General features: G+C 36.1%; 1 protein-coding gene across 2 annotated transcripts; it reads right to left on the reverse strand.

Annotated features, from left to right (window-relative positions):
• Positions 1 to 402: 402 nt before the first annotated feature.
• Positions 403 to 10,816, reverse strand: LOC123210220 (probable prefoldin subunit 3). 2 transcript variants are annotated; one of them, XM_044628465.1, is made up of 6 exons: positions 10,540 to 10,813; positions 10,387 to 10,444; positions 9,302 to 9,373; positions 1,256 to 1,375; positions 1,060 to 1,161; positions 403 to 808 (listed from the first exon to the last, which is right to left on the reverse strand). In XM_044628465.1, exons 1-6 carry the CDS (start codon positions 10,701 to 10,703, stop codon positions 728 to 730), a joined length of 597 nt encoding a protein of 198 aa, XP_044484400.1. In that variant the 5' UTR covers positions 10,704 to 10,813; the 3' UTR covers positions 403 to 727. The 2 variants fall into 2 exon arrangements, with proteins under 2 accessions (XP_044484400.1, XP_044484401.1); XM_044628466.1 differs by lacking the exon at positions 9,302 to 9,373 and having other exon boundaries at positions 10,540 to 10,816.
• Positions 10,817 to 11,071: the final 255 nt, after the last annotated feature.

The following is an 11,071-nucleotide window of genomic DNA, read 5'->3' on the forward strand; positions in this document are numbered from 1 at the left end:
ACAACATCGTTTTATATATATATGGATCAAAACGACGTCGTTTTGTATAAAAAATTTTTGAAAAAAATCTATCAAACCAACCCGAGCCAGCTCGAACTCGGCTCGAGCTCGATCAAACCGAGCAGAGTCTGACTCGTTTCGGGCTCGAACCGAGCCGAGCTCAAGCTTGAGCTCGAGCTCGAGTTGGCTCGGCTCGAGTCCAGCCCTAGCTGGCAATTTCTGTGTTTCCCTCAAAAAAATAAAGCAATCATTTCTTCGGTTGACTTGATCATGTTATTAGGTTAATATAATGTCATTTGTTAATTCAGTATTACAATTTTGTAATAGCAATTTTTAAGACAGATAAGAGAGAAGTGACACCAACAAAGCTAGCCTAGGCATCTAGCTTCACATTTAACCTCCTTTGGGCCCCAACATTTTCAAATTTATAACTTTGATATTTAAACTACAAATCACCCCCCAACATGTCTATGTCAAAGTAACTGTGAATTCAAATACACATAAACCACATGTAATTGAACAAATAAAATGCTAAATTTTTGCACAAGGACACTCTAAAAAATATGCAACTTAAAAGTTGATGTGGAGATAACCAAGAAAGTATAATCTAAATCAACCCAAAATACAAAGACAAGCCAGTCACCCGAATGCAACAAGAGAGGATGGGAATGAATTCTCAACCAGTAAAATTATGCCACGAAAATATGGGTGTAATGAGATTTTTATCTCATGAATCTTTAACCAAGGTAGTAGCTTGTCGAACCCTACGCTGATGAACATCCCAATTATAAACACGAGCAATGGTGACCTGCCCAATGTTAATATTAACTGAGTATTACAAATTGTACTGGAAAAGGAAGGAAACTGAAGAAGATTAAGTATATAGACTTGCTGTATTTCTCCGGCGAAAAAACAGTTGCCATTCAATGTGTTCAAAAATTTCCTATTTATTTAATTACCATTTTTAATGCCATTCAATGCAAGAGCTTGCTTTCAAATGAAGCCTTGATTCATTCAATCATCACTAGGAAACAAAAGACTTTAATATGCCTACAATACCTGAGTGATAGTAACTTGATCCCTCAAGAATTGCAAATCGGCAATAAGAACCTCTAAACTTGCCCTAGCATTATCTAGATTCTTCTGCAGAAGAGATGTAGCCTGCATCAAAAAGTCATAGAAAAAAATTATGCTCTCAATTTTAATGCAGGAAAAGAGAACTTTAAAAGCATCAGAATCAAACAGAAGGATGGACCTCTTCATATGAATATTCTAACATGACATTTGCTCCTAGCCATAAACATACTGAATCAGTATCCTGAATGCGAGCACGTGAATATATGCCTTCAGACACTTCAAAATCAGCAACAAGATCCTGTATCCATAACACAAAATTCTTTTAGCATAAAATCTGATAGTTCCAGTATATATGCAAATGCTATTAAATTAGAGCCCTAATTTTGACAGATATTCCAAACACTACAACAATTCCTGAAAAGTCATGACTGCAGCAGATGCCATTACAGCCTACTCTGTTCAGGTCCTACATAATTTCAAAACTACATTTTTCCAGGGTTCAAAGGACATGAACTCAGTTACAGCATGGAAAGTATAATTGAGAGAACATAAACCTCTTTTTCCCCTATTATAAGACTGAAGCGCTAAGCACAGATGTAGGGTAGGATTCAAGCTGAGCCAAGCTCGAACATTGGTTGACTCAAGCTCAACTTGAATCTATAATGTCTAACTCAAGCTCGAACTCATTTGAGTTGGCTAAAGATGAATAATGTCACTAGCGGTATAAATAGTATCTCCGACGAGATTTGAGCTGAGTTGTGAAGCTAAAGCTTCAGTTTGAATTGAGCTGAACACCAAGCTTAGCTACCTCGGTTTAAATCCAACCTTACTCGTGGATTCCTTGCCACCTTAGTGAAGTCCAAGTAAATAATCTAAAACAAGAACTGGCAGAGGAATATAAATGTTTCAATTTCTAAACCCCATAGATGAACTTAGCAAAGACTATCGAGCTAAATGCTAAAATAGCATCCAAAATTCTCAACAGAGTAGTAGCCGACAATGGGAAGTCAGAAATGAGCAGTCAAAACACCAACCCAAGATACATATTCCTTTCAGCTTAAAAGGAACCTTAACCTCCACTGACAAGATAGGAAGAATTTAATCTAAGAACAACTATATGCATCTAATATGGGAAGATCCAAAGTTGAAATGGAAAAAAGAGATGACATTCATAAGTGAAATATATGCCTCAAAAACTATGTATCTAATATAGGAAATTGCAAAGTTGAAAGGGAAAAGAGATGACTTTCATAAGTGACATGTATGCCCCCAAGACCATTTATATAATACAGGAAGATGCAAAAATGCAACGAAAGAGATATAATATATAAAGGAATTGTGTGCCTACATGATTATGTACAACTTGCAATAAGATGGATTAGATACATGTCTAGAAAAATTAATGCTTAGCTGACCTACTAAGTCAGGAATATTTTCTTATGTAAGTGAATGACAAACAATGTGCAATCCTATCAGCAAATGACTAGAGGATAAAACTTAAAAGCCATAACAATCAGGTGAGTTAGTATTTTAGAAATATGTGTCATCAATGTTAATGTGAATTGTTAGAGGGTGGAAAGAGAGGATTATAAAACAGGTTCAAACATCAACAAAAAGAGAGGTTCCACAAAATAATATAGTATTTAGATTAACAATAGAGTGTTAGGGTAATGCCTTAGAGCCACTCGTCACCATTGTAATTTGTTGCAATCTATTATTTTAATTAATGAGTATGACATTTTATATTGTACTTGCAATTTAGAAAATTGTCCTAAGAATGATAGAACTATAATGAAAGCACTTAGTGAATGACTATTGATCGTGAAGACCTTATATACACATTAGGTGACCATTCTTAAAACGTTTGTAATTTTGATATTACCATGATTAAGGACATGGTAATAGTGATAAAACTACCATAGTGTTGAATAGATGGTAACAAATTTCACATATCAAAATTATTTGTTGACAACTTGGTAGAACACATAAGTGTATATTGTAAACGTATTCACCAAATAGAATCGCTAAGAGAATTTCATATGGATAGTTGCTCTAATGTTTATAGAATATATCTTCTTAATACATGTGATCTTTAGACTTAAGGTCACCAAACCGTCTTTTATAAAGATCGATATGGTTTAACACCAGCTTAAAATAATCCGGTTTAAGGATTACCAAAAAAGTGGTCATTGATCATTTCGAGAAATGTACGAAGGCTATGATAGACTAACAAAATATTCGTCACTCTTGAGTACATGAACTGATATCTCAAATAAGCCTACTAACAGATAACAACAACCTATTAAATCTTTGGCTGTAGTGGAATTGAGTTAATGTTCAATCCGATATTATCGTGTTATTGGCAGAAGTTAGTCCATGTGTATCGAGGGTTCTTGAGGGAGACATTTAAATCTATTCCTCAATCTTGAAAGAGATATCATACGACAAATGGATCGAACTGTACATGTAGTCATATCACTGATAGGTTAAGAAGTCAAACGCTAATACTCAATTAATTGGGTAGCTATAATAAACTACTAGAGCTCAATTTTGGTCCTTGTCTGTATAGATGTTGGGTTAGGAGCTCAATACAGATCCAATTGTTACTAACCTAACAAAAAGCCTATAGGTCACAAACTAAATGACTTGATCAAACTCTAAAAGTGTAGGATTATCCAAACTGAATCCGTTTTGAAACTCAGATGAGGATCTCGAGTCTTGGAAAGGTCTTTCAACTCAAAGTGTAGCTTATAGCACCTAAGGCTCAAAGTGTAATAATCTTGGGGGAATTTAGATGTGTATGAAATTGTGATGGATTGGGATTAAAAATTAGATTAGGATAAACCCGATTTTTGAATTTCCATGGCCATGCACAGTCGTACATGCTTGATTTACGGGAGTACATGGTAGGTGTATAAGGATGATCCGTTATCTTTAACGTGCCTAAGAATCCAAATACAGATTGTATGGGATAAGGATTTGAAGATGTACACCCATACATCTATGATGTACAACAGTACATGGTGCTTATATATAAAGGCACAATTTTTTTCAATTTCACTTTATGTTTTTACAGTACACATAGAGTCAAGCCCATGCACCAAATTACCTTGCCTGTGCATCATGTTCTAGTTGAGACAAAGCACTATTTCGGCCTCCTCGTGGTTCGTGGTTCGTGCTTCATATGGATACCGTGAGGTGGTCCTATCCTTGGATTAAGAGTAACTTCAACGTTGTTGATGTATACACGGCTCTATTGTCATTTTTGGGTTCCAAGCTATCCTCAAGTCTCCATATAGCCTTTGAAGCCAAGAAGAATAAAGTTCTACCAAATCCCAAGCCAAAGGAAGCATTACACCTTCAATTTTGGCCCAACTTCACTTTTGGGCATAGCCTTATTAGTTGGACTCAAGAATCCCTTGAGTAGTTTGCTCTTTTGGCCTAAAATAAGCTTCACATGGTGCCTTTCCAAGCCCAATCCGCCCAAGACTCTTTTTGAAGCCCATTTTAACTCAAACTTGTGTATTTAATTGGCTTAGAACTAGATAGAAACTTAGTTACAAAGCTAGAAGACATGGTTCCTAGATTTAGGGAAAAGGCAACTCACTTTTTGTCTTTAACAACTAAGAGGTATGGCTTAGCTTAATTCAAGGGATTTTTGTATTAAAAAATGAATAGAATTTGTATTGGAAAGTCCATTTTTGCTACCACTTCTTCCCTATATAAAGGGTGGCTATGCTTTTGTAAGAGTTTAGACTCCTTTGATAGTGAAGTTTTCAAGCAAAGCTTTGTAACTTTTCTTTCTTTGTTTGTTCCTTTATCCAATTCATCTTGGAGGAAAAATTGATGGTGGAAGATCCCAAGGTTGGTGGAACTTTCCTTTATGCCTTGGTCAATTTTCTTGTTACCCTTGAAATCCAAAGTGTGAAGATGTGAATGTGTGTTATATGCCTCGGATACTGTTCACAGTGTATGATTTGGCAATTTCCAGTTTTTGCTAGCAAACTTTGAGACAAGTTTGAATGTCTTGTTGATTGAGTTGTGATTACTATTATATACCATTAGAAAGCTCTTTGAATGTCTTTTCCATTGACATATAATTTGTATGATTTGGAGGTCATTTGATTGGTTAAAATTGAAAGACAAATTGTTGTTGTGCTATATAAACAGTAATTTCCAAAATTGAGTTTGTGTGTTGTTGCATTGTCTTGATGGAAATGCACCATTTGGTATCAAAGCCTAGGCTGTTTTTGTGATTTGTTAATTGTAATCTTCTTCTCAGAGCTACTGTTTACAGTCGGAATTCACTGTTCACCATAAAGTTACTGTTCACAAAACCTTAATTTGCCTAAAACACAAACCTCCCTTAACCTAAACACTTACCAATACTCCCCCCAACCCTTAAACACTTATAACCATTAGCCTTTACCCACTAGCCATTGCCAAAAAATGTCCCATAAAATAACTTCATCCTCATCCTCCTCACCTCCTCATGCTTGAGAATTTGTCCACATGATACTAAAAGAAGAGGTCAAAGGAGAACTTAATGCCATTAATGACCAAATGAATCAAATGATGCAAATGATGAGAGACCTGACCCTCACTCAAAGTCAGGCACCCTTATCACAATCCCAAACTTCAACACAATGCCAAATACCCCCTCCTCCACCTCACCCAATCCAACTACATCACCCAAGAAGACATATTAGACCTTCCCCTCCTCCTCCTAGACATCATAGGGAGGAATTAATGTTTCATGATGATTCAAGTGAAGAAGAACAAGAGAGGGCACCTAGGAGGAATAAGGATGATGATAGGGGATTGAAAATTGAAATTCCGAAATTTGAGGGTAGTATGGATCCGGATGATTTTATTAATTGGTTACATGCTATAGAGAGAGTTTTTGAATATCAGGGCTATTCGGATGAGAAGAAATGTAAGCTTGCCATCTTGAAATTCAAGGATTATGCATCCTTGTGGTGGGAAAATCTCAAGAAGCAAAGGGAAAGGGACAGTATAGAGAGAGTGAGATCTTGGGAGACTCTAAAGAAGCCTATGAAGAGAAGATTCCTCCCGGACAACCATAAACAAGATCTTTACCTCAAGCTACACACCCTTAAGCAAGGAAGTGATGGAGTAGAGCATTACATAAGGGAGTTTGAGAAGCTATTAATGAGGAGTGAGCTGCCGGAAGTGAAAGAGCAAACCATTGCAAGATTCATAAGTGGCTTAAACCAAGACATTGCTCATATAGTAGAGTTGCAACCATATTGCACTTTTGAAGATGTTTGTAAGTTGGCTATTAAGGTGGAGAAGCAAAAGAAGGCCATGAAGTCTACAGTTGCCAAGCCATTTACCAAGGGGACTTCATTCTCCAAAAGCCCTCCTTTCAACAAGGGAACCACCTTTCAAAAGGGTTCCCCATCCAACTATAAGGCTGTCGAAACCACTTCCACGGAGAAAGGGAAAGAGAAGGTGGTAGAACCTAGCAAGAACAAACCAAAGATGGGAAAACTTGATCTCTCCAATAAAAAGTGCTTCAAATGCCAAGGCTATGGACACTTCCAAGCCGAATGCCCAAATAGAAGAGCTTTGTCATTGATGGAGATTCAAGCTATTGAAGAATCTCTTCAAGAAGATGAAGAAAATGTAGATTATGGCCATGAAGATGGAGCTGCCGAAGAAGAAGAAGAGGAGGTCATGCAAAGGGCTGATGAAGGAGAGATGTTAGTGATTAGAAGAGCGTTGCATTCCAAGTCCTTTCCACATGAGGAACAAAGGCTCCAAATTTTCCAATCAAGATGCACCACCATTGGAGGCAAGGTGTGTTCTTTAATTATAGATAGTGGAAGTTATGCAAATGTGGCTTCATCTACATTAGTGGAGAAACTTGGATTGTCTACCATACCTCATCCTCAACCATATAAGCTCCAATGGTTGAGCAATGGGACCAGCCTTCAAGTAGCCAAACAAGTACTTGTTTCCTTCTCCATTGGCAAACATTACCAAGATGAGATTGTGTGTGATGTATGCATGCCATTTGTTGCTAGGGAGACCTTGGCAATTTGATAAGGAAGTGAAGCATGATGGCAAGAAGAACACTTACTCCTTTAAATTCAATGGCAAGACTATCACTTTAACTTCTTTTAGTCCACAACAAGTTCATAAAGCTACTAAGGGAAAAGAAGTCAAGAAAGAGAGCTTGTTTATGAATGGTCAACAAGTGGAGGGTAATCATCTTGAGGATTTGAGGGCAAATCCTTCTCAACCTGGGGAGGATGATGTATACACGGCTCTATTGTCATTTTTGGGTTCCAAGCTATCCTCAAGTCTCCATATAGCCTTTGAAGCCAAGAAGAATGAAGTTTTACCAAATCCCAAGCCAAAGGAAGCAGTACACCTTCAATTTTGGCCCAACTTCACTTTTGGGCATAGCCTTATTAGTTGGACTCAAGAATCCCTTGAGTAGTTTGCTCTTTTGGCCTAAAATAAGCTTCACATGGTGCCTTTCCAAGCCCAATCCGCCCAAGACTCTTTTTGAAGCCCATTTTAACTCAAACTTGTGTATTTAGTTGGCTTAGAACTGGATAGAAACTTAGTTACAAAGCTAGGAAACATGGTTCCTAGATTTAGGGAAAAGGCAACTCACTTTTGGTCTTTAACAACTAAGAGGTATGACTTAGCTTAATTCAAGGGATTTTTGTATTAAAAAATGAATAGAATTTGTATTGGAAAGTCTATTTTTGCTGCCACTTCTTCTCTATATAAAGGGTGGCCATGCTTTTGTAAGAGTTTAGACTCCTTTGATAGTGAAGTTTTCGAGCAAAGCTTTGTAGTTTTTCTTTCTTTCTTTGTTCCTTTATCCAATTCATCTTGAAGGAAGAATTGGTGGTGGAAGATCCCAAGGTTGGTGGAACTTTCCTTTATGCCTTGGTCAATTTTCTTGTTACCCTTGAAATCTAAAGTGTGAAGGTGTGAATGTGTTGTATGCCTTGAATACTGTTCACAGTGTATGATTCGGCAATTTCCAGTTTTTGCTAGCAAACTTTGAGACAAGTTTGAATGCTTTGTTGATTGAGTTGTGATTACTATTGTATACCATTAGAAAGCTCTTTGAATACCTTTTCCATTGACATATAATTTGTATGATTTGGAGGTCATTTGATTGGTTAAAATTAAAAGACAAATTGTTGTTGTGTCATATGAACAGTAATTTCCAGAATTGAGCTTGTGTGTTGTTGCATTGTCTTGATGGAAATGCACCAGTTGTCTAACAGTTGTGAAAGACAAAGAAGCCGTCAAGGCAAGTATAACGATCTAAACACCTTATGGTTGCGTTTAAGCATGCTTGTAATTCAACATCCTATGCGACAAATTTGAGTGGGGTTTTATCATTATTGCTTGTTTTATAACAAAATTTTAAAATGACGATTCTATTGCCATGAAGACCATAAAACCTTACATGTAGAACATGTGATCGATACAGACCAATCAGAAATGGAGAATTTTTTTCCCAGTGATGAGATGCTTGCATAACCAACAATGGTTAATAATCATACATTAGCATGAACAAATGAATTATCGAAAATAGACGATGATGGGGCTAATTAGTGAAAACACTAGAAAAAAAGAAAACTTTAATGGGGACTCTGAGGTGTCATAAATAGGTAAAAACACAAAAAACAGGGTAAAGGCTACAACTGATGGCTCAAGAAGAAAGCAACAATCCTACCATTGTTGCATAATTTAGATAGAATTGTTGATGACACTAGTTGAGAAATCAATCACTTTTTAATTAATCCAACTAGAAAACAATTGATAATGCAAGAAACAAACAAGTAACAAAGTACAACACGACATAATGCTCATTGGCTGAATCACATTGAGATTGCAACTTAGAAAAGTCATATACTAGCTACACTAAGCATGATAACGCATGTTTCAAGACCCGTTATTCCATTTTATACAATTGCTTACATAATCACCCATCAAATCAATGTGTGAGACTATCCAATCTAGTTACCAAATTTTATCCATCCATTTCAAAAATAAATAACATTCAATTGCAATATGGAAAATAAACAACCATCCCAAGATCATCAATGCCAGCAATGCATGAGGATGAGAGATTGGTTGTCCTAGACTTCTTAAAAATCAAACATTCAAGTAACACTGGTTAAAACCATAACTCATAATCTCCAAAAGAAAAATGACAAAAACTAACCTCGCCACTACTCTTCTTAGCTTGCAAAGTTGCAACTACATCTAAGCACTTCTCGATATCAGGGATCTTTGCCTAGCAACCATAATAAGAAGTGTGACTAATAAAAATTGTAAAAAAGTACTATAAACATAAATTAAGTTGAGCATCAACTTGTCCAGTGAACTTTTTCAAAATTTGACAATAGATTGCTAAAAAATCTAACTCAAATAATGCACTGAGCAGAAATGAAAAAAGTTAGAGACTTCAATATTAAGAATTAGTCAAGAGTGAAAAAACAATAGAAGTGTGATTATGGTGCAATGTAGAACTTTAAATTGCATATATAACAATGTTATGAATTCAACATTTATCCAGATGGCAAAAAGTAAAACTAATGAGATCACTTATATACTTCAAGCTGTAAAAGTGGTTTAAGAATTCACATTTTTCAGCCCTGAAGTTTTAAAATACAGCAAAAACTAGTAAGCAACATTTTTCAAAAATAAATCCAGCTTCCTTCAAAAAACAAGATCGAAATCAAAATTACAGTGAAAATCTTGAAAGTTGAGATGCAAGTCTACATTCAACTTTTTTAAAAAGTAAAAAATTATCCTTCTTTATGACATTGTGACAGACAGACAATGATACAAACCTCACAATGACATTTAGAGTATTATTTGAATCAAATCCACAAAAAGAGCTACAGGATTTCCCAACTCTTGGACCTATCATGTCAGAAGCTTCTCATTAGCCTAGGGCAGACATTAAGCTTCAAGTATTCTTTGACTTATGTTTTAAAGAACTAACAGTCCAAACAAATCAAAACTACAGCTACAAGGTTTCATATTTATAACAAGTCAATACACCTGGACAAATGTTAATAAGTTCAAGCTTTGAGTCAGATCTTCCACTAAGTTGTTCATTAAAAAAGTGTCCCTAATTCTCCAAACATCACCAGTAACATAAATGCAAATTTATACACTTATAGAACAACCTTAACTTGATCTAAATTGAAAAGAGTTGCCACCAAGATTCATTTCCAGGAATTCAAAAAAAATATTGCACACTTCAGTAGAATTAAAAAGAAAATATCAAAATAAGGGCACCTGAAGATCCCTTTGTTGAGCCAGAAGTTTCATCTCAACCAACTTGTATTGCTGAAGTCTGCAAAAACAGTAAAGCAATGAACTTTTATAGAGAAAGTAACATTATTAATCATAAAGATTTGATTTTGAAGAGAACCCAATTGAGAAAGAGACCTTTCTTGGAGAAAGGCAAGAGCAGAGTTGACATCGAGACCCAATTGAGAGAGATAAGTTTGTACATCTTCCACAAACTGTGCTCCTGGTATTCCTCTTCGCTCTGGTGCTGTTGTTTGGCTAGAAGAAGACGGCGCCGTTTCTATCGAGGTTGATGATGCCATTCTCGCTCAATCAACTCAAGAAACTAGAGATTGGTTTTTGTGGTTCGGGCAACTGACCTTCAGCGAGGTTTCGGGTGAACTTCTCTTTGTTCTTCTTCGTTAGTTTACGACGCCGTTTATGGTTTTGCACAAAATAGTAATCTGGGACATTTGGGCTGGTTTTGTTCACTTGCAACTTCCGCCTAGATTTGGATTTGATCACACTTATGACACAATTTCGGGCCCAATTTATCATTGTCTTCCTATGCTCTTGTCAACCTAAAGATTATTGAAGATTAAATCACAGTTGATTTAGTTTGAAAATTATGGCAAAACTGCGAGACCCCAATCAAAAAGTTATTTTCTTCTTGATTCATCATTCATATACA

Source organism: Mangifera indica, chromosome 3 (genome assembly GCF_011075055.1).
Source record: "Mangifera indica cultivar Alphonso chromosome 3, CATAS_Mindica_2.1, whole genome shotgun sequence".
Lineage (NCBI taxonomy): Eukaryota > Viridiplantae > Streptophyta > Magnoliopsida > Sapindales > Anacardiaceae > Mangifera > Mangifera indica.

Bases quoted from the DNA above. Each gene is read 5' to 3' on its own strand.
- LOC123210220 (XM_044628465.1), bottom strand. From the start codon at position 10,703: ATGGCATCATCAACCTCGATAGAAACGGCGCCGTCTTCTTCTAGCCAA. The intron at 10,445-10,539 runs GTCTCTTTCTCA...CTGTTTTTGCAG, and splicing joins CTTGCCTTTCTCCAAGAAAG to ACTTCAGCAATACAAGTTGG. The intron at 809-1,059 runs GTATTGTAGGCA...AACATTGGGCAG, and splicing joins ATCAAGTTACTATCACTCAG to GTCACCATTGCTCGTGTTTA.